The sequence below is a fragment of the Rhinopithecus bieti genome, unplaced genomic scaffold (genome assembly GCF_001698545.2).
Source record: "Rhinopithecus bieti isolate Rb0 unplaced genomic scaffold, ASM169854v2 scaffold_18688, whole genome shotgun sequence".
NCBI lineage: Eukaryota > Metazoa > Chordata > Mammalia > Primates > Cercopithecidae > Rhinopithecus > Rhinopithecus bieti.
Window position 1 is genome coordinate 867,223 of NW_016809492.1, and position 23,854 is coordinate 891,076.

At 39.8% G+C, this 23,854-nt stretch overlaps 1 protein-coding gene and 1 pseudogene across 3 annotated transcripts in view; one reads left to right on the forward strand and one right to left on the reverse strand.

Moving 5' to 3' along the window:
* Window positions 1-825: 825 nt before the first annotated feature.
* Window positions 826-15,558, reverse strand: LOC108540466 (phosphatidylinositol N-acetylglucosaminyltransferase subunit C-like; annotated as a pseudogene).
* The window catches only part of SLC26A3 (solute carrier family 26 member 3), a 37,684-nt gene continuing 20,783 nt past the window's right edge, over window positions 6,954-23,854 (forward strand). Inside the window, exons 1-8 of one of the 3 annotated variants that reach the window (XM_017889597.1) lie at window positions 6,954-7,079; window positions 15,729-15,947; window positions 16,449-16,588; window positions 18,381-18,491; window positions 19,090-19,259; window positions 20,932-21,096; window positions 22,672-22,824; window positions 23,270-23,352. In XM_017889597.1, the coding sequence (XP_017745086.1) occupies window positions 15,817-15,947; window positions 16,449-16,588; window positions 18,381-18,491; window positions 19,090-19,259; window positions 20,932-21,096; window positions 22,672-22,824; window positions 23,270-23,352 (953 nt within the window). In that variant the 5' untranslated portion in view covers window positions 6,954-7,079; window positions 15,729-15,816. The remainder of the gene's footprint in view (window positions 7,080-15,728; window positions 15,948-16,448; window positions 16,589-18,380; window positions 18,492-19,089; window positions 19,260-20,931; window positions 21,097-22,671; window positions 22,825-23,269; window positions 23,353-23,854) is intronic. The other 2 variants (XM_017889598.1, XM_017889599.1) reach the window with 2 other exon arrangements.

The following is a 23,854-nucleotide window of genomic DNA, read 5'->3' on the forward strand; positions in this document are numbered from 1 at the left end:
GATAAGTGTGTGGGTACAATGATTTGATATGCATACACATTATGAAATGACTACCACAGTGAAGCTAATGAACACCTCTATCACCTCACAGTTACCTTTTCTGTGTACATGTATGGTGAGAACACTTACGGGCTACTGTCTCAGCAAATTTCAAGTATACAATATAGTCTAATTAACTGCAGTCACTGTGCTATACAACAGATCACAACAATTCATTCATCTTATAACTGAAGGCTTATACACCCAGCCTCTGGAAACTACCACTTTATTCTCTGTTTTTATGAATTCAACCTTTGTTTTGTTTTTGTTTTAATGTATTGGTTTGTTTTTATTTTGTTCTGCTTTTTTGAGACCAGGTCTCCGTCTGTCACCCAGGCTGGAGTGCAGTGGCATAATCTCAGCTTACTGCAACCTCCATCTCCTGAGCTCAAGCTGTCCTCCCACCTCAGCCTCCTGAGTAGGGATGACAGGCATGTGCCACCACGCCCAGCTAATTTTTGAAATGTTTTATAGAGATGAGGTCTCAAACTGGACCAGCCCAGGCTGGTCTCAAACTCCTGTGCTCAAGCAATCCACCCGCCTTGGCCTCCCAAAGTGCTGGGATTACAGGTGTGAGCCACCACACCTGGCCTGTACTGTTATTTTTTAATAGAAACCACATCACTTCATTTGTTACAGCAAATAATAAATGAGACATAATAATTCAGAAGGGCCCCAAAAAGCCTTCTCTTCCCACAAAATAACAGAAAAAATAAGCACCTCTACCACCCGAGCCTTTGGTTAATTTTTTCTGTTGATCCCTGTTCTCTCATCCACATCAGCATGCTGCTTCCAAAATGGAACTTTGCCTTCAACTGTTACACGAGCTAAGATGCTGGTCCATCAACTTGCCTTCATAATGTAGTGGAGGTCCCTAACTTAGCTGAGGCACCTGGACAAGAATTTGATTTCAACTTCATTCTAAGGCCCATGACTGGTTTCTTTAAAAAGTTGCAGGTGAATGAGGTAGAAAGGACAGAGACATGAGATTGAAACTAGAGAAGGATGAAGAGGATGACTCCCACGCACTATTAGGACCACAGGCCTCTCAAGGCTGAAAACTCAAAGAGCAGTGTGACACCCATACAGCGGGGGAGAGCACATGCCTTCAGTTTCTCCTGCAACATGGGCCATGAGGCAAAAATCTGGATGGCAAATGTCACCATGATGAAGGCATACAGGGACCAGGGAGGGCATGAGGACAGGCAGACAGAAGCAACGATGGCCATGTTCAAGGACAATGTGACGGATACAATGGCAGCATTGGTGCCACAGTGAAAGAAGATGAGGTGGTCTAACAGCGTGAAGACTGACACAGCACAGATGGTGCCAGTGCTGACAAACTGTCAGGGTATTCGACCCTAGCAAACAGCCATAGACAAAAGTAATGAAGACGACAGGCTCTTCAAGTCAGCCCACCGGACATGCCCACTCTACTTCCACCCTTCACCTCTATTCAAGATCAAATAAAACATATGCAGTCAGTGAAGAAGCCAGGCCAGTCCCACAAGACCAGTAGGAGACCAGAAACCCTTTGTCCATGTAACACCAGATAACCACAAAAACATAGACACCACGCAGCTGATGGATCACCACACTCAAATACCCCAGTCCAATATTGGTATTTCTGAGCATAGATGTTTTTCTGCAGTTCTTTCAGGTCCACATAGTTATCAAGGAAGGGCTGTCACTCACATAAGGCCTTCTGCCACTTGGCCTCCTTAGTGTTAGTTACAGGTTGGCATGATTTCTTTATACACTGTCTACTGTCTTATTAATGGAGAGTAGATAGCGGATAAAGGGTATTAGGCTATTTATAAGGTCAGTAGACTATCAACCAGACTATCTAGTGGATTGAGGATATTTATTTTCTTTTTTTTGCTATTATAAACATTGCATATTTATATATTCTAGAAATATTCATTAACATGAGTCAATGTTTGTTAAGGATACATACTAGTGGAATTGCCAGGTCTTAGAAGATATATATCTTCAATTTGACAAGACAGTGACACACTGCTATCAGAAATGACTGCCCCAATTTACAACTCACAACGATAGTATAAGGGTTCCTATTGCTCCACAGCCTCTGTGACACTTGGTATTTTCAAGCATTTCATTTTTACCATCTGATAGACAAAAGCAGATTTACCGTAAAGCAAATGAGGTTTAGGCTTCAGGACCTTTCATTTGCATGGGCCCCTTCAAAGGCCCTGTAGTTAATTTTATATGGGAAATTTTGTAATCTTTTTCTTAAAACGAGATCCACAAATTGCATAATCTTCATGCTCCACTGAAGCTAGTTACAGCCCTGCTAATGATGGATGCGAAATGTATATGGTTGTACTTACTTTTCCCTGATTACTAGTGAACTTGAACATATTTTCATATGTTAATTGGCACTTCAAGTTTTCTGTGAATTTTGCCTTTTGTTTAGTGATTTGTAGGAGTTCTTGATATCTTCTGGATATTAATCTTTTTTAAGACTTAACTGGGCAAATACCTTGTTCAGTGTAGAGCTTGTCTTCACTTTCGTTGTAGTGTCTTCCATGTTTTAATTTTAATAAAGTTGGATTTGTTAATCGTTTCCTTTATGATATGCACATTTATATGACTTGTTGAAGAAATACTTTTATTCCAGGGTTATAACAGCATACTTTTTCTTCTAAAAGTTTAAAATTTTACCTTTTCTATTTAGGCCTTTGGTCAATTGAAAAAATGTGTGTGCAATTGCTGCGAAATAGAGATCTAATTTTTTTTCATTCCACATGGATAGCCATTTGTCTCAGCCCCATTTATTGAATAGTCCATCTTTTCTCTAATGCCATGTAATCTCTATTATATATCAAGTTTCAATACATGTTTCTAGGCCTTCTGTCCTGTTCCTTTGTTATGTTTATTTCCCACGGCACGAACATGTAACTGCCATAGTTACTATAGCTTGATAATAAGTCTTTATATCTGCAAAATAAGTTTCCCCATCTTTTCTTCTTCAAAGTTGTCAACAAATGTTGCATGTTCTCACTAATACGTGGGAGCCAAAAAAGTGGATCTCATGGAGAGAGAAAGTAGAATGATGGCTACCCACAGGCTGGGAAAAGTAGCAGGGAGGGGGGATGGAGAGCTGTTGATTAATGAGTACAAACGTACAGTTAGATAGAAGGAGTAAGTTCTAGTGCTTGATAACACGGTAGGGTGGCTATAGTTAACAATAAATTATTGTATAGTTCAAAATAGCTAGAAGAGAAAATTTGGAATGTTCCCAACACAGAAATGATAAATATTTGAGGTGATAGATATCATTATTACCCTGATTTGATCATCACACATTATATGCATATACCAAAATATCACATATACCCCATCAATATGTACAACTATTATGCATCAATTTCAAAAACTGTCTTGACTTTTCTTGGCCCTTTGTGGTTCCATACAAGTTTTAGGACAAGTTTGTCCAGTTCTATGAAAAAAAAAAAGAAAAGTTTTTTCATTGTAATAGCATTTATGTAATATATTAATTTGAAGAAAACATCTATATGATATTGAACTTTCACATTCATGAAGATTTATGGCTTTATATTTTCTTAGGTTTTGTTTTGTCCTTTACAATGTTTTGTAATTCTCTCTATAAAGTTCATCATTATGTATCTTTAGATAAGATTTACTCCAGCCAGGCACGGTGGCTTGTGCCTGTAATCCCAGCACTTTGGGAGGTTGAGGTAGCAGGATAGCTTGAGGCCAGGAGTTGGAGACCAGCCTAGACAACATAGAAAGAACCCATCTCTACAAAATAAAATTAAAATTAAAAAATTTACTACTGTAATCCCAGCACTTTGGGAGGCTGAGGCGGGCAGATCACGAGGTCAAAAGCTCGAGACCAGCCTGACCAACATGGTGAAATCCTGTCTCTACTAAAAATACAAAAATTAGCCAGGTGTGGTGGTGCACACCTGTAATCCCAGCTCCTCAGGAGGCTGAGGCAGGAGAATCGCTTGAACCCGGGAGGCAGAGGTTGCAGTGAGCTGAGATCGCACCACTGCACCCCAGCCTGGGCAACAGAGTGAGACTCCATCTCAAAACAAATAAATAAATAAAATTAGCCAGGTGTGGTGGCATGTGCCTGTAGTCCAAGCTACTTGGGAGGCTGAGGCAGGAGGATCATTTGAGCCCAGGAGTTCAAGGTTTCAGGGAGCTATGACTGAGCCACTATATTCCAGTCTCAGTGATAGAGTCAGACCTTGTCTCTTAAAAATAAAAAACTAAAAGAATTTATTTCTACTTATCTTTGTAGCTTTTGTTGCTATTACCAATGATATCTTTCTTTTTATTACATTTAGTACATGGTTATTATTAGTATATAAGAAGGCTATATACTATGTAATATATATATATAATGTAATAATTTGCCTTTGTTCAGCTTGTATCCATCAATCTTGCAAAACTCTCTTATTTGTTGTAAAATAAATCGTTTTTATGCTGATCAATAATTCTGAGTCTCTACCTTTAAGTGCAATATTTTCCAGTTCTTTCATCAACCAAACCTAAATACAAAATTTAATCAGTGTATAGTGGTTCTGAATAAATGTGCTGTACATCTGTTAAAATAATAAAAAGCAGTATTATACAGTAGTTAAAGACATGACAAAGTTAGGCTTTCTGGATTCTAGCTGGCTTCAATAAAAGCCAATAAAAATAAAAACTTGAGATTTCACCACAAATGAAATCCCAATATATTCATTTGTAAAGTAGGAATAAAATACTAAGCTATCTATGGTTTTTATGAGGATTAAATGGGATAAACCAAATAAAATACATTGCAAAGTTCCTAGCCCATAGTAAACACTAATTAAACTTAGCTAATAGCTAATATTGATAAAAGTATGATAAGTGGCACCACACCTCATTCAATTATGCAGTTAGCACAGGTGTGAGCCAGATTTAAAAACACAGGTTAGATTAATTTCTAACAAACGCTAGTGACCTGTCCACATTCTCTTGGCATTGTCTTATATCAGACATATTTCATTGCTTGAACTGTAACTGAACCACTATTTATTGAGTCATCGTTCTGTGTTAGATTCAGTCTAGGTACTGGGCATACAGTAGTGAATTCATCAAAGTCCTTGCCTGCGTGGGGCTTTTATTTTAATGAGAAAGCCAAACATTAGCCAAGTAAATAATTGTGTATTTTAAAATTATGATGCTATGTTTTAAAAAGTACATGCAAATTAACCAAGGGACTGAAAAAATATTCTGAGAGAATGCCACAAGAGGGGCTAATTGAGATTGGGAAGTCAAAGTGGTTCTCTTTGAGAAAGTGATGTTGAAGCTGAGTAACAGTCAAACTGAGAGGGAGAGAGAAGTGCATTTAAGCAGAGGAAATGATGTCTGCAAAGAGTGGGCAAATTTGGTACTACAAGAGGCCATCATGGTGGGAGTGGAGAAAGCAAAAGTAAGAGCAAGGTCGGATGAGGTTAGAGAGTTGTGCACGGGGAGATCATGCAAAGACTTTGGAAGCCTGTTTTCCTCCATATAATCATCAGCTGCACAAAGAGGACCAGTGTGAAAAGATCATTCTGATTAATGAGTGGTAAAGAGATAGGGAGGGCTGCAAGAGAAAGCAAGAAATGCAGCAAAAGGTAAGAGTGAAGATGAAGAAAAGTGATGGCTTTGGGATGTATTTTGGAGGCATACTCAATAGGGCTTAAGGATGGATTGGCTGCGGGTGGGGATAAGGTCTGCAAGAGGAAGTGTCAGAGATGGTTCCTGGGTCTCTGACGTGAGTAAAGGGGAATATTCTTTACTGAAATGGGGAAGACTAGAGATGGAGCAGATTTGGGAGGAAAGATCAAGAGGTCTTAATCTCAGTATGTGTCATGTTTGAGATGCCTACGAGGCATCCAAGCAAAGATGTGGAGTAGGCAGTTAAATATGTGGACCTAGAGGGCTGGGGTTAGAAATCTGAATGTTGCTGGGAGCCATGGACTCTTATTAAGGTAAGAGAGTAGCAAGAGAGGAGAAGGAAATTCAGAACAGAATCTTAGGAAATGCCAAAGAAAGAGTTAGAGGAGAAATTGGCAAAAAGGATGAGGTGAAAAACATGTGTGTTAAAACATTTTTTTTAGCATTTTAAGAAGAGAAGATTTTAGCCTGGCATGATGGCTGAGGCCTGTAATCCCGGCTACTCAGGAGATTAAAGCAGGAGGATCACTTCAGGCCAGGAGTTTGAGACCAGCCTGGGCAACACAGCAATACCCATCTCTAAAATGAATTAATTAGTTAAATAATTGTTTAAATAAGAAGAGGAGTTCATGAAAGAGTAGTCAGCAGGGCTAAATGCTTTTAAGTAAGATGAGAGTTGGAGGTATTCATTGTGTTTAGCAACATAGGGTGTATTGCTCTTAGGAAGAGCTGTAGTGGGGGCAGAAATTGGAATGCAAATATGGCCTGTGGCTGGGAGTTGGGTGAGTGTTCCTAATGAGGGCCTTTATCCTACCAGGAGTTAACCTATACACCACACTTTTATAGCCCATGACAGATTGCATGGAGTCATCCAGACAAAGAATACCACCACTAAGCTCTCATCGAAACAGGTTGGTAAAATGTCAAGGAGATAACCCTTGAGAAGACTCTTTTTTTTTTTTTTTTTTTTTTTAAGTCCACGTGAGCATCGCTGTGCAAATCTCTGCAAACCAATGAAATTACATACACACAAGTGCAATGGGTGGTTTAATCTCACAAGGAACTTGAGGAAGCAATTTTCATCATCACTTCTGCTGATCAAAGTCTCAAAGGTCAAGACCACATTGCAGTCTTTTCATTGTTGTAAAAGTTAATGAAAGTTAATTATTAAAGCTGACAGAAAGGTAATTTGTCCTCTGTCTTACATAACCCATATATAGACATCTCTATGCATATGGATGCACACAGAGCCTGTAGACCTGAGTGGATGGACACTGCCTCTTAGAACTAGAACTTAGAACTTTATCTTGAAAATATATCACTGTTGCTGAAACTCCTCACTGAGTAGGTGTCAGGTAGGAACCAAATTTATGATTGTTATATTCAAACTGGTTTTCTGTTCCTTGAGAATGGTATTTTTTCTGATCAAAGCCTATTTAGGAGTTATTATTATGTTCTTGAGTTTATTCCATGTGTGTGAATATTTTGAATGAATCCACTAATAAGCTATGTAAGTATGTCTGGAGCGCTAGCAATGTGGAATAAATATTTAAGTAGACTTTAATTTAACAAGTAAATGGTTGTAAGCATCATTAAGTCTTAAACAGTCTTTTCAAAGATATTAGTGTTCTTGTTTTAAGTATTCAGATAATTGCTTTAATTCTCCACTCAAATCTGACTTTATAGATAGATTATCTGCTCTGAGGGTTGGGGGGATAAAAAAGCAAGCTTTAAGGAAATAGTTTCTCCAGGAGACAGAATCACCTACTAGAAAGGATTCAGAAAGGCCATCTGGTCCCAGCCAGGCATAGGGGCATGTACCTATAGTCCTAGCTACTCAAGAGGCTAAGGCAGGAGAATAGCTTAGCCCAAGAGTTCGAGGTCAGCGTAGGCAACATGGCAACACCTTGTCTCTGAAAAAAAAAAAAAAAAAAAAAAAAAGGGTGGGGGGACATCTGGTCTAGAAGTGAGAAATTTATCTAGATATCCTAGAAAGTCCAAGACTAAGGGAAACAGGGAGAGAAGAAAAGGCAACGAGAGTAAGGATAGAGAATGGAAAGAGAAGAGAGTTGGGGAGAAAATGGTTACTGGAAAGTAGCAGAGTGCCCTATGCCACAAGTAGTATAATATAATATAATATACTTAGTAATATATGGGTACTTATCCCATACATTACTAACTCTACCAAGATAAAATCTATTTTATTCTTTAAAATGTCAGGAAAAGATTATACAACTTTCTTTATATATGCAAGTGAGGAACAATTTATCAAATGATTGGACTGAATAATTATCTTTTCTGAAGAAAGTCATTTGGAAAAATTGTGTCATGAAATTTGACTGCATAAACATCATTCCTTTTTTTTTTTTTTCTGAGATGGATTCTCATTCTGTCGCCCAGGCTGGAGTGCAGTGGCACAATCTCTGCTTACTGCAACCTCTGCCTCCCAGGTTCAAGTAATTCTCCTGCCTCAGCCTCCCAAGTAGCTGATACTACAGGCACACTCCACTGTGCCTGGCTTATTTTTTTATTTTTATTTTTTATTTTTTTTTATTTTTAGTAGAGACAGGGTTTCGCCATGTTGGCCAGGCTGATCTCGAACTCCTGACCTCAGGTGATCTGCCCACCTCAGTCTCCCAAAGTGCTGGGATTACAGGCACGTGCCACCTCATCTGACGAAGGATTATTCCTAATGAAAAATTAGGAAGCAACTAATTTGATTTCAGAAACAAGTAAAATGTGGTAACACAATACATACTTTGCCTTCTCCCTCTGGATAAGGGAATAAGTAAGTATATAAAGAAATGAACAAATGTTTAATACCTCCTAAACAGCTCATATTAGACTAAGAAACAAAATCGTTCAGAAAATGAGAATGAACATTTTTCAATTACAAGAATAAATATGTAATAACACATTCTAGCTCTTCTCTACAATAAAGGTCTTTGATTCTCCAAGGAGAAAAGAAGAGCCTCCTCTAGCCTCTGTGTCACTTTGTTGAGAAGCAGAGGGGAGAATAAAGCAAGTCACCTCAAGGAGATTGGGCCCCAGGCCACGAGGCTCATGTTTTGTGTTGTGGATATGGAGTATAGGAGTGTGAGGCTTTCGTGCTCAAAAGCAAGGACCCTGACGGTGCCTCACCTTGTTCTTTTGCCTTGTCTCTCTTGGGGATAGGGGCTATGGCCCCTGACATTCAATATGTAGCGGAGAAGAACATGTAGTGGAGACAGTCAGTTATTCACAAGATGTGGCTTCTCATCCTGGCTCTGGAAAGTTGAGAAAGTCATTTATCTTCTCTCATCTCAATTTCTTCATCTGTAAATTAGCGATAATATAGCCTATCTTCTCTGCCTCCATCACACAGTAACACTCAAGGAAGAAAAGTGAAAGTGCTCAGAAAATCTCAACGCCTTATAGAAATGACCAGGGATTCTCTTTTGCCTTCTGTGAGCCTCCTGGGTGTGAAACCCCTTGCTATGGTGCATCCCAACATTTCTCTAATGGTTTAGCCTATGGGCCAACAAAGCCTTCTGTTTCAGTGTTTGGAATTCTCACTATCCTTTGACATGATTTGCTTACTCCCCACTGCTTTGTCATCACCCCTGCCAAACCTATCTGTTCTTGAAAGTCTAACCCAAGACTCAGAGTTCCTTCACAAAACCTTACCTAACTCCAACCCACATTTACATCCCTTCTTCCAATTTATTATCTGCACCAATTATTGTGGGCACATCTCCTGTGTATGTGAACTTTGGTGTTTAGGACTACATCATTTATATATATTTTGCTCATAGTTCAGTTTATTTCAACAAACTTTCTTGTATACTTACTGTGTCATAGGACCTATGCAAAAGGGGAAAAAATGGTTAAGATTTGGGCCTTGCCCTTGAAAAACTCAGTCTTAAAGGGAAGAGAAACATAAACAAATAATGACCATACCGTATGACATGGAATAGACACATATACAAGGTACTTACAAGAACGAAATGATTAACTCTATCCAGGGATTTCATGAAGGCTTTACATCATTTTCTTATCTTCTACAACTGTGTTGGGAACTGAGTTCCTGACAAATAATAGGCTAATACATGTTTGTTGAAGGAATGAAGAAATGAATCAATGGTCAGCTGAGTTGTTTTGTTTTGTTTTGTTTTTAGAGACAGGGTCTCTTTATATTGGCCAGGCTGGTCTTGAACTCCTGGCCTCAAGGAGTCCTCCCACCTCAGCCTCCCAACGTGCCAAGATTACAGGCATGAGCCACTGCACCCAGCTGTGCTGAGTATTTTTAAGAATGAATTGGAATCCACCAGGTATTGGAGAAGAAGAACACAAAGGACGTCATGTGTACAAAGACACGGAATTGTTAAATATTATAGTGTATTAGGAACCTGCTGCAATTGTGAAGGAGGAGTGAAGAAGCTTGTGAGATAGACCAGAGCCAAAACATGAAGGGCCTTGTATACCGTTCTAGGAAGCTCAGATAGATAGATTATTTTAAAACTATGTTAAAACAAACTGGGATAAAAACGGAAAACTGCTACTTCCAAAGATAAGCTCAGAGTAAACATAAAGTCATAGAAAAGTTGGCAGCACTAGCATTTTCCAACAGTTTCCAGCTGACTTTTGTCATGTGGACCAGTTGTAAATTCAGTCTAAACAGTCAATATTAAACTCACTCCTGAGACTGCTACCTATGAACTTAAGGCTAAGAAGTCTCCCTTTGTATACCCTACTTTCAGTTTTGAGAACAGCCCTAGAAGGAAAATAATGGTCTTCTCCTTTTGCTATTAGAAAATTGAAGGGTTGGACTGGGTGCTCACACCTATAATCCCAGCATTTTGGGAGGCCAAGGCAGGCGGATCACTTGAGGCCAGGAATTCGAGACCAGCCTGGCCAACATGGCGAAACTCCATCTCTACTAAAAATACAAAAAATTAGCTGGGTGTGGTAATGGGTCCCTGTAGTCCCAGCTACTTGGGAGGCTGAAGCTGGAGAATCACTTGAACCTGGGAGGCGGAGGTTGTAGTGAGCCGAAATCGCGCCACTGCACTCCAGCCTCCAGCCTGGGTTACAGAGCAAGACTCTGTCTCAAAAAAAAAAAAAAAAAAGAGAGAGAAAGAAAGAAAAGAAAAGAAAATTGATGGCTTGAATTACTGGCTCATAGCAAACATAGTTAAGATATGGCAAGGCAAGGACTTGAAACCTGGTATGCTTAGTTACCAAAGTCTCACTCTTTTCTGTTGTACCTCCCAATTAAATTAGGTTTGCCTTCCTTCTTCAGCATCTTGGGCAATGTAGTAATAGAATTGATGAAAAATAATAGTCACAATTATTGCTCACTTCAGCCTCTGACCCCTCCTGAGCTCTCTTAACCAACCTCAGTGCTGAGACCCCTTCCCTCCAATCACCACTCCGGCCCTCTCCCATTCTGATGCCATCATCTCCCTGTTTCCATCCAGCCTTGTACTAACCAGAATGTGGAGCTTCTTGTGTGCTTGATTTCTGATTCCTCTGGCTGCTGATGGAGATCCCTCTGAAGGTGTTCACTGGAGCAATTATTCTGCTTGTTCTCCCATCTCTCACCCGCTCCCCCAAGTACAGTTATCAGGACACTGCTGTATTTCCCATTGTCCAAGGACTAATTCATGAAATAGGGCTGGCTTACCTCTGGTTTTGCACTGACTGGCTCAGAGATATTTTGAGATCCCTGAGGTGAGTCATGTTTTCAGCAGATTTCAGGCACAGTGTGGCATTTTCAGTGATGTCTCCATGAAGGCCTTCCTCAGCTTGAACAGCTATGGAGGGGTGATGCTACTAGGAGCTGCCTTGTCCAAGAGTGGAGGCATCTAATGTGACTGCGGAGGGGCTGGGAAGTGTTCTGCACCCTTGCTTGTCTGCTGATTTCAAACGACCACTAATTAAAGGCAAATCCTAGCACTGCTCATCAGCATCTTGGTTCAAATTAGCTGTTTCCCAGCAAAAGGGCAGACCTCTGAAAGACTAAAACACAGAATAGACAAACACTGAGTGGAAAGGTCAGGGTCGTAAGACACTTCTCAGCAGAGTAGGGCAGGCAGAGTGGAGGTTCTTGTAACTGGAGGCCAGGCTGCAGGTTGGAAATGGGTGGAACTTGGAGGGGTGGGGAGGTATATACATGACAATCCCTAGAAACATCAAAAAGTTGTTAATACATGGAAATAGTTAAACTAAGAAACTGAACTTCAGAAATTAATCCCAGGATTAAATTTCTGCTCAAAAAGAAAAAAAAAAGCAGAGAACAATAATATGTATGACTAAGCCACAGCACCAAGATATGTAGGTATATGAATGTCTACGTGTGTGTCCATGTATGTTATATATAGATATAGATATAGATATAGATATAGATATAGATATAGATATAACATATATATAGTTATATATATATATATATCTTTTTTGAGACAGAGTCTCACTCTGTTGCACAGGCTGGAATGCAGTGGTGTGATCACAGCCCACTGTAGCACTGACCTCCCTGAGCTCAGGTGATCCTCCACCTTAGCCTCCCATGTAGCTGGAACTATAGGCTTGCACCAGCATACCCACTAATTATTGTAATTTTTTTGTATAGACGAGATTTTACCATGTTGCCCAGGCTGGACTTGAACTGCTGGGCTCAAACGACCCACCTGCCTTGGCCTCCTAAAGTGCTGAGATTACAGGCATGGGCCACTGCGCCTGGCTGTATATACATATTTAAAAGCCTAAACATATCAGATGTTGACATTACCAAATTCTACCAGTTTTAGTTCTCATTCATTTATATCCTGGTAGAGTTCATCTGTTTTGAGAACAACTCAAAGGAAAAATAATTCTTCATATTGTCTGAATTGTGTCTTCGAAATCTACAAACATTTTCTGATTGGTTGCTGAGCTCCTGGGTGTGGAAACCTGGGTGGGGATAAAATGAGGCTGTCCTTGGAGGAGAGGGGCTGGAAAGGGGCAGTCCCCATCCTCACCGTCCTCTCTGCCACTTGCCACAACTTCTGCAGACGGCCTTCCCTCTCTGCGACTGGTTCCTTATTGAGGCAATGGAAATGTGGACTGTGGTGACTCTGATCAAGCCTCATGTATAGGCTGGAGTGCAGGGGCATGATCTCAGCTCACTGCAACCTCTGCCTCCCAGGTTCGAGCAATTCCCCTGTCTCAGCCTCCTGAGTAGCTGGGATTACAGGTGCCCACCACTACGCCTGGCTAATTTTTGTATTTTTAGTAGAGACAAGGTTTCACTGTATTGGCCAGGCTGGTCTTGAATATCTGACCTCAAGTGATCCTCCCGCCTCAGCCTCCCAAAGTGCTGGGATTACAGGCATGAGCCACCACGCCTGGCCAGAAAGATTTCTTAAGCTCCCCTGATTCCTGCCCTGAGCAGTCCCCTTGCAGGCAGTGCTTGGGTGTGAGGAGGAGGCTTTTGCTGGCAGGACAGCCAGAGTTCAGGCTCTTGATCCAGCAGGAGGTATAAGAAAGCCTACTAAAGAGACAGCCATAGCCATCCTCAGAGAAGGAAGCTGATTAGAAATGAAGTTGTATTTCTCACATCACTGTCATCGGCAAAAAAAATTAAAATAAAAAATAAAAAAATACAACAGCCAAAAGAATATAAGTACCTTCAAGATCTTTTTTAGGGAAAATAACTAATAAATTTCTTTGAACTCCTTGAGGAAAGCATGAGTAAAGCAAGCAAAGAAGAATATTTTTTTTTCTGTCCCCCATAGCAGCATCTGACAGAAGTACAAATACACAGCGCTGAAGTCTTCTTCATCCTAAGGTTTGTTCCTTCAAAGGATTAAGGCTGTTCTTATAAGATATTCCACATACCCTTTATGAGAAATCCAAGATATTAGAAGTGAATGACCATGGATTAGATCTTATTTATTAATGCTCCAACCATGTTGTTGATAATCAGCAAAAAAAAAAAAAAAAAAAAAAAAAACAAAAATCCATGCTCTGCACAGCAATGCACAAGTCACCTCCACTTCGTGAGCAAGTTCTTCTGACAATGGGAAGTACTATCTAGTTAGTGGGATTTGACCCCTGAAGTGTGGATGGAGAGATGGAAGAGGGAATGGAAACAAAAGAGAAAACAAGTACTTGGAAGTGGCAGGGGAGGAGAGGCCCAGAAAGAATAGCAAAGGAGGATCTAAATGTCACAAGCGAGGCCCTGGTGGTGCACCTGTCAGCTACTTGGGAGGCTGAGGCTGAAGGATTGCTTAAGCCCAGGAGTTTGAGGCCAGCCTGGGCAACATATGAAAGATCCCTGCCTCTACTGAAATATTTTTAAAATTAGCAGGGCATAGTGGCCCACACCTGAGGTCCCAGCTACTCAGGAGACAGGAGGACTGCTTGAGTCTAGGAGTTAAGAGGCCATAGTGAGCTGTGATTACACCACTGCACTCTACCCCAAGCGACAGTGAGATTCTGTCTCTAATAATAATAATAATAATAATAATAATAATAATAATGGAGTCATAACTGAGCTCAAAGGAACTCAAATGCTGGAGGTCAAGCCAGAGATTTGGGGCAGAAGCAGTACATTGTGGTCAGAAGTGAGCACAGAGGACTTTAGAGGAAACTAGAAAATGGGGTGGGAGAGAAAAATGGGTGATCAAAGAGAGGTCAAGTGGGGCCAGCAGTAGAGACCAGCATCTGATTCCTGGTTATAACTTGAGTTCTGCAAACATACTGAAAATCCCTTAAGGTATATGAGGGCACGGTGTAACAATATACTATCTAGTGTGAGATAATTCAATTAATCACTGTGATTGAAGTTGAGGAACAAAACTTGGGCATTATGAGTAGTAATACAGAACAAGATTAGACGGAAAAATGCTAGTAGTTAGTTGCAATGTTCTTCAATTATGTTCATATCAAACAGTAGAGAAGCTGCATAACATAGAAAAGATAGCAAAGAAGTCTGAAAATGCAGGTACTGTTTCTGCCATTTTATAAGCTGTATGTCCCAAGAAAAAGTATTTCCATTTTAGTGTGGGTTTGGGGTGTGTGTGATTACTTTATCATTTGTAAGAATAAAATAATAATAACAAAATAATAAGAGTAACTGCCTCAAAGAATTGTGAAGGCTAACTTGGCAATGTGCATTTAAACATGCTGTAAAATTGATCTTTTAAGGATAATAGAAATAGGATTGAGATAAGAATAAAAAACTTAAACATCTTGTGTAGAAAATGCTAATAATTAAAATAATAGCTGCCATGTAGTAAATGCCTATAGCATATTGTATGTAAGCTAGATGCTTCAGAAACTTTATTTATTCTTCACAATCACCTGAAACTTGAATATCTTTATCCCCATTATACAGGGAAGACTCAGAGAGCTTAAGGAACTTGCCCAGGATCATTCCTTTAAAAAGATCTTATTACTCACAAATGAAGTAACCAAATAATATTTAGTTTGTTTCATAGTTTTCTTAACTATAAATTGTAAAACTCTAACTCCCAGAAACAATAAGGAAATAACTGAAATAGGCAATACCTTTGAATTTCACAATTTTTAAAAATTTTACAAGGTAAAAAAATCAAATTTTAAAATTCTGATGGGTAAATTGGAACAGACTGGACTGGAGTTAGAGGCAATAAATAAACCTTAAATATAATCTGTCCCAGCACTTCAATGCCTTAACTTTGGAAATGTTTCTGGGGAAAAAAGTTGATAAAGTATCTTGCCTTGTAAGTAAAAAATTGACTAAATGATTCATAAACTGAGTCAATTTTGTTACTTTTTGGCAAATTAAAAAATAAAACAAAAGCTTCTTGTTTACTTACCTAAAAGAGCCATGTCCAGCTCACTGGAATAAAATATCGCTGTCACAAAACACAATCTAGGTCCCTTAATCCTGCCTTTTTTGATCTTAAAAGATGGTAACATTCAGTCCGGAGCTCACTCATCTGTAAATTGCATCACATTATCTCTGAGTTATTTAAGAAGCAAGCTCTGTTTGGTTTCAGGCATTTTTAACCTGCTAAAGGCAAGAAGAAGTGTTCACCACATAGTTCCAAAGGTCTTCAACTTGCCACAGCCAACAGAAAAATCAAAATGATTGAACCCTTTGGGAATCAGTATATTGTGGCCAGGCCGGTGTATTCTACAAATGCTTTTGAGGAAAATCATAAAAAGAGAGACAGACATCATAAGACATTTCTGGATCATCTCAAAGTGTGTCTTAGGTAAGATCTTTTTTAAGGTATAGGCATTAGGAATATATTTTTGAAGCACTTTCACCTACATTTTCTAACTTTCCAACTCTCCTTTCTGGCTGTAATTCACAGCCTACAGTCCTTTCCTCTTTGGTTTCCAAACCTCCTACTCCCTGCCAGAGTTGGAAAGGTAGTGTTTAAAATGAACCCTGTCTTGGCTTGTCAACACAGTCTTTCCAAATCAGACAACAAACAGATGGGGACAGAGGAAAATTCTCATTTGAAATATTACATGATTCAAGCTGAGGATGACAAATAGGTCTATTACGGTTAAAGAAAAGCAAGCATTTTAAAAAATCCTTTGTTGGTGACCAGAGGGCAGCTGATTATGGGTAAAGAATGTTACTGGGAGTGAAATTACTAGTTTAATCTTTAGCAAATTACCATCTTTACCAAATTCCCACCGACAGTTAGGTACTAAACTTAAAATTTGATATTAATTGACTGACCTGTAGCTTTCCATGTTTTCAGCTGTTCCCCACAAAAGGCCAAGAGAATTGTCCTCTCTTTGTTCCCCATAGCATCTTGGTTGCCAGGATATCGGCTTAAGGAATGGTTGCTCAGTGATATTGTTTCTGGTATCAGCACAGGGATTGTGTCCATACTACAAGGTACATTTTTTAAATGTATAATTTATATACCATAAAATTCATCCTTTGAACGTGTACAGCTCGGGGGCTTTTCATATATTCACTAGGTTGTGCATCTGTCACCACTATCCAATTCTGGAACATTTTCACCACCAACAACCCCTAAAAATCGCTTACCCATTAACTTCACATCCCCCTCTACCCTTTCTTTATGGATTTGCCTATTCTGGATATTTCATGTGAATGAAATAATACAATACATGGCACTTTGTGTCTAGTTTCTTTCACTCACTGTAATGTTTTCAAGGTTGATCCATATTGTAGCATGTATTGGTACTCCATTCCATTTTGTGGACAAATAAGAATTCTATTGTATGGACATATCACATTTTTTTAATCTACTCATTGGTTGATGAACATTTCAGTTGTTTCCACTTGGGGGCTATTATGAGTAATGCTATTTTGAACATTTGTGTACAAATTTTTGTGTGAACATGCTTCAGTTTTCTTGGGTATGTCACTAGGAGTATAATTGCTGGATCATATGGTAACTCTACATTTAATCATTTGTGGAACTGCTAACTTATTTTCTAAAGTAGCTATGCCGTTTTACATTTCCACTAGCAGTGTATGAGGGTTCAAATTTCTCCATATCATCAACACTTGTTATTGTCCATCTTTTTTCTTTTAGCTATCCCAGTGAGTATGAAGTGGCATCTCATTGTGGTTTTCATTTGCATTTCTCTAATGACTAACAATATTGAATATTTTTTCATGTGTTTATTGGCCATTTGTATATCTTTTGAAAAAGTTCTATTCAAATTTTTTATCCATTTTTAAATTGGGTTATTTGTCTTTTTGTTGTGGAGTTGTAAGTGTTGTTTCTATATTCTGGATACCAGACCCTTGTCAGATACACAATTTGCAAATAACTTTTTCATTCTGTGAATTATTGGTTAACTTTCTTGATAGTATCCTTTGAAGTACACATTTTTAAATAGTGATTAAGTCCAATGTATCTGTTTCTTCACTGGTTGCTTATGCCAGGGGTCCCTAATCCCCGGGCCACAGACCGGTACAGGTCCATAGCCTGTTAGGAACCGGGTCACACAGCAGGAGGTGAGTGGCACATGAGCAAGTGAAGCTTCAACTGTATTTACAGCCACTCCTCATTGCTCTCATTACCTCCTGAGCTCTACCTCCTGTTAGATCAGCAGCAACATTATATTCTCATAGGAGTGCAAACCCTATCGTGAACTGTGCATGCAAGGGATCTAGGTTGCATGCTCCTTATGAGAATCTAATGCCTGATGATCTGTCACGGTCTCCCATCACCCCCAGATAGGACCATCTAGTTGCAGGAAAACAAGCTCAGGGCTCCCACTGATTCTACATTATGGTGAGTTGTATAATTATTTCATTATATATTACAATGTAATAATAATAGAAATAAAGTGCACAAAAAATGTAATACACTTGAGTCATCCCAAAACCATCTCCCCTTCCCTAGTCAGTGGAAAAATTATCTTCCATAAAACCAATCCCTGGTGCCAAAAAGTTGGGGACTGCTGGTTTATGCCATAGATGTCATTTCTAAGAAACCATTGATGAATCCAAGGTCATAAAGATTTATACCTGTGCTTTCTTCTAAGAGTTTTATAGTTTTAGTTCTTACATTTACATCTTTAATATATTTTGAATTAATGAGGTAACTTATTTTTAGGGTCCAATCCTAAATACCATAAGAACCAAATGAGAATGTCTTTGATTCCTCTTGTACAAAATAAGGACTCTGCTGCTTGTGTGTTTATAGGTTTAGCATTTGCTCTGCTGGTCACCATCCCCCCAGGCTATGGGTTGTATGCAGCCTTTTTCCCAACTATAATCTACCTTTTCTTCGGCACTTCCAAACACATATCTGCGGGTAAGTCAGTTACTGAGCTGATTAATGCTCACATTGTTTTTTCTTTATGAATTTTATTAGCCATACATTGTATCAATTCCAAATTGCACATAATCCAGGAGAAGAGTCATGGTCTCTTGTGAAAATTAGGACCAGGGTTTGAGAAGGAGGGCAGGGTCACAGATGGCAGTCATTTTATTTATTTATTTATTTATTTATTTATTTTATTTTATTTTTTGAGATGGAGTTTTGCTCTTATTGCCCAGGTCCTTGGAGTGCAATGGTGTGATCTCGGCTCACTACAACCTCTGCCTCCCGGGTTCAAGCGATTCTCCTGCCTCAGCCTCTCAAGTAGCTGGGAATACAAGTGTGCGCCACCACGCCCGGCTAATTTTTTGTATTTTTAGTAGAGATGGGGTTTCTCCATGTTGGTCAGGCTGGTCTCGAACTCCCAACCTCAGATGATCCACCCGCCTCGGCCTCCCAAAGTGCTGGGATTACAGGCATGAGCCATCACACCTGGCCTCGCCAGTCATTTTATATGCTCTTATTCTGTGGTTGAAAGACAATATGCTTTAGGGAGGCATATACTGACCAAGATTCACCCACTGTTAATTAGGTCCGTTTCCGATTCTGAGTATGATGGTGGGAGCAGCAACTGTAAAATTAGCTCAAAGTTTCCCTGGAAATACAGGATCGTCCAACAACTCAACGAGTAATTTTTCATCAGTGGATGACTACAAGGTGACGGTAGCAGCATCAATCACAATTCTTTCTGGAGTAATCCAGGTGAGCACCTTCTCATGTAACTTGCCCACCTCAATCTGTTTGCCTTGACTGGTACACATCTCTCTGTTTTTCCTCGCCACTGCCACTCCTCCCCATATTCCCTTTAGTTTATGTCTCTCCCTCGTGGCCCATAAGAAATACTGTAAGAAGGGTCACTCATCACAACCAGAGGGAGAGGAATGGGTCAACAGTATAAAAATGAATGAATATGGGTCTAGACGGAAGGAAGAAGGGGAATGGAGAGGCACAAACAGTGACAAGTGAAATGCTTCAACATATATCTGGGAATTGATAGACTTAAGAAACAGCATATCAGGAACTGATAGAGTCAAGAAACAACTGTATGCAAGAAATCATCATACTGGTGGCTTTAGAATTTTTTTCTTTAAATCTTCAGCAACTGTAATCTAGTTGGAAGGGATGGGGGCTTTGAACTGCTCATGTCAGTTTTGGGGAAAACTGAAGAGGATTATGGTAGAGTCTCACTCCCAAGCCATATGCTGACACCCCTACTGAATAGTGAAAATGTCGTGGACTTTTTGAGATGTTGCCTAAGTTTATGGATAATGATATTATTGGTTAAGACCATTTCTTAAATAAAGAAAAAGTCAGTTTCTACAAGGACATAAGCATGTGTCTTATTGACAATTTTGTTAGTTTTTTCTAATACATTTCTGAACCTAGTATAGAAATGGCACCCAGCTGGGCTTTGGGCAGCCAGAGCTCTGGCTGCAGTCTGGAGACATGAGCAGAAAGACAGGTCAATCATCCATGGGAAGGAGAATCCACCCAATTTACCTTATTGCAAAACAATGATGCTTTAGGGGGGAATTAACCATCTTTTTCTCCCAGCTAGAACCAGTTATTTCTGATGTCCAATATGCAGTTATGTATTTCTTAAGCGAATTGAGCAACTTTGAGGAAATATCAGTAGACACTCACTAATGCATGCTCCAGCAGCTAGAAAGTATAACTTAAGGCCGGGTGCAGTGGCTCAAGTCTGTAATCCCAGCACTTTGGGAGGCCGAAACGGGCGGATCACGAGGTCAGGAGATCGAGACCATCCTGGCTAACACGGTGAAACCCCGTCTCTACTAAAAAAAAAATACAAAAAACTAGCCGGGCGAGGTGGCGGGCGCCTGTAGTCCCAGCTACTTGGGAGGCTGAGGCAGGAGAATGGCGTGAACCCGGGAGGCGGAGCTTGCAGTGAGCTGAGACCCGGCCACTGCACTCCAGCCTGGGCGACAGAGCGACACTCCGTCTCAAAAAAAAAAAAAAAAGAAAAGAAAGTATAACTTAAAATTACATCAGCAAATTTATGAGGGTTGATGCTAGGTAAGATTCTGCTAGAAAAGGCCTGTGAGTCTTCCAAAGACACCACACTTAAAAATAAGGGTGGGCGAATAAGCCTGTTACTTCTCGGGGGCAAACTAGACTCATATCCTATGTGAATACCATGTAACGTTCCACCTGGACGATGGGGTGGAAGGGAAGGAGAGGAAGGAGCCTGGATGGGAGGTGTCCCTGGAGGCAGGGACATTTGCTTCCTCAAGGCATATACATACAGGTTGAGCCTTTACATTTTGTGTAATATTATTTCAGTTGCGGATCCTTGAGTTTGCTGAGGCGTACTCCTAATCTATGCTGACAAAGGTTTTTGTTCTCTTTCCAGTTGGCTCTGGGGATTCTGCGGATTGGATTTGTAGTGATATACCTATCTGAGTCCCTCATCAGTGGCTTCACTACTGCTGCTGCTGTTCATGTTTTGGTTTCCCAACTCAAATTCATTTTTCAGCTGACAGTCCCATCACACGAGGATCCATTTTCAATTTTCAAAGTAAGTATTTCTTTCACTTAAAAAATACTGAAATACATGAAACTCACTACTGTATTCTTAGAGAGCTTTCCTTTAATGCCTTTGCCATGGGGTTTACCTACAGGTTGTAAAATGTATTCATATTAAAAAAAAAAAAAAAGTTAATCCAGGCGTGATGGTTCAAACCTGTAATCCCAGCACTTTGGGAGCCTGAGGCAGGAGGATCCCTTGAGCCCTGGAGTTCAAGACCAGCCTATGCAACAAAGTGAAACCTCACCTTTACAAACAATAAAATAATTACCTGGGCATGGTGGTACACATCTGTAGTCCCACCTTCTTGGGAGACTGAGGCAGAGGATCGCTTGAGCCCGAGAGTTAGAGGCAGCAGTGAGCTGTGATGGCGCCACTGCACTCCAGCCTGGGCAATAGAGCAGACACAGTTTCAAAAAAAAAAAAGAAAGAAAAGAAAAGGTAGCAAGAAGAGAGCAATACTGAAAGTCAACCATATCTACCATACAGCTAATGTGAACAACAAAATTAAGTAACACTTACATTTGACTTAAGTATTTTCCAAAAGGAAAATATAGATATATATTTATATATANCTTCTTGAAAAGCAGGTCTCATTCTTTTAGAATTGAAGTTCTTGGGTCCTTTTTGCATCCTATTTAGAAAACAAAAGACAATTTACCAATATGTAGATAGGGCAGCAGTTCTCCCTTCCTCCAGAGGATGCAAAATAGAACAGATAGTGTTCTTAGTTTTAAAACTTGGGACAAAATGGTAAAGCTTTTAATAACATAGATTTTGTTTTTTGGAAATATACTTGAGTCAAATATAAGAGAAGTGTTACTTAATTTTTGTTGTTAACATTAGCTCGATGGTAGATGTGTTTGATTTTTAACAACTCCCAACAGTTTTTGGGAGTTGAGACAGAACTTGCTCCAAATTGGAACTAACACTCTCTCACTTCTATCCAGAGGTATTCCAGAAGTGGAGTGTTCTAGAAGCAATTTGGGATCCAGTTTTGGCCCGCTTGAGCTTTTTGGGGTACGTGGATATGGAACCCAACTAGTTTCAAGAAGTAAGACCATGCATAGTGCACAGTTAGCCAGAAAACTATTTTCCAAAAGTGACATAGAGAGTCAGCTAAGAAATGTGAGGGGATCTAAACCCCCAAAAAGGGCCAGGAATTGAGCATACTAAGCAAAACTATCAAAGATCAGAAGTTATTCCCTGGACAGAGTAGTGATGGCTGTGAAATAAAAAATGATGACCAAAGAGACCTAATTATGGCAGGAGACCAGTGGTAAAAATGTGAAATTTGACACTAGCCAAAGAGATTCCCAGCAAAAATGCCAGAAGCATTCTTAAACTAGTGTGCCACCCACACTATGCTAATTTACTCTTCTCATATCTCCATCTCTACTCTCTACAATTTCACACTCACAATTAAACAGGAGCAGAACAGGAAATCGCTATCAGTCTCTGTCAGTCTTTTTGCTTCCATGTTTATTTTTATTCGTTTGGAGATGTGTTGTATCCAAATTATGCATTAATATAGGGCCTTGGTGATTTTTGTTTTTCTAATTGTAGGTACTATACTCTGTATTCTCACAAATAGAGAAGACTAATATTGCAGACCTGGTGACAGCTCTGATTGTCCTTTTGGTTGTATCCATTTTTAAAGAAATAAATCAGCGCTTCAAAGACAAACTTCCAGTGCCTATTCCAATAGAATTCATTATGGTAATTGATCATTTTCAGACTCTGTCATAGTTACTCTACTGTTTTTACGTTGTAAATCCTTCACCATCTGTAGCTCAGGAGGTTTTAGTGGGGCAGGTCATCTCTGCAGTTTCTGGGCATAATGTTTCGCATGGCTTTCTTCTCATTCAGAATTTAATAACTTCCTCTTATGATTTTGAGTTAATTTTTTCCATGTGAGACAAGGAGAGTGCAGAGAGCACGACCTTTGACAAAATGTCGTGGTAGAGCCATTTGAATTAAAGCTGTGGTTCTCAATCCTGGCGGCATGTTAGAATTGCCTCCGAATTTCTTAACAAGTAACAAAGCCTGGGCTGGAGTTCTTATTTAACAGGTACAGAAGTGGGTTTTGGCAATTTATTTTTTTCAAAGCAAAACTCTTACTTGCATCTCACATTTCTAACCTGGGCCATTTGCAACTTTGCAGACCGTGATCGCAACAGGTGTATCCTATGGCTTTGACTTTCAGGGAAGGTTTAACGTGTCTGTGGTTGGGAAAATGAATCCTGGGTAAGTGTGTCTTCCATGATGGCATCACCATGCACGAAGCAGAGAGTTAGCAGTAGTGACAGGTGAGGTACAATCCGAACTGCAGGTCACCCTGCAGGTAACTCTCATCAGAATCCTCCCTGCACCCTGCATCCCTAAGGAAGACTCACTGCTTTCCGTCTAGGAAGGAGCTACAAAGAAAAGCAGGGTCTGCAGTTCCTTTTTTTTCAGCCTCCCCACAATGAATGCAGTTCTTAATACCAGAAAGTTTCTACTTGTGGAAGAACTCACAAACAAGACAAGCAGGGATGCAGACCAGCAGAAACTCACTTGAAAGTAAAAGTTAGCAAACTAGTGAAAGTATACAAATAGGCAAAGTAAGGCCAGACACGGTGGCTCGTGCCTGAAATCCCAGCAATTTGAGAGGCCTAGGTGAGAGGATCACTTGAGCCCAGGAGTTCGAGACCAGTCTGGGCAACACAGCAAGGCCCCCATCTCGTTTTTTTTTTTTTTTTTTTTTTTT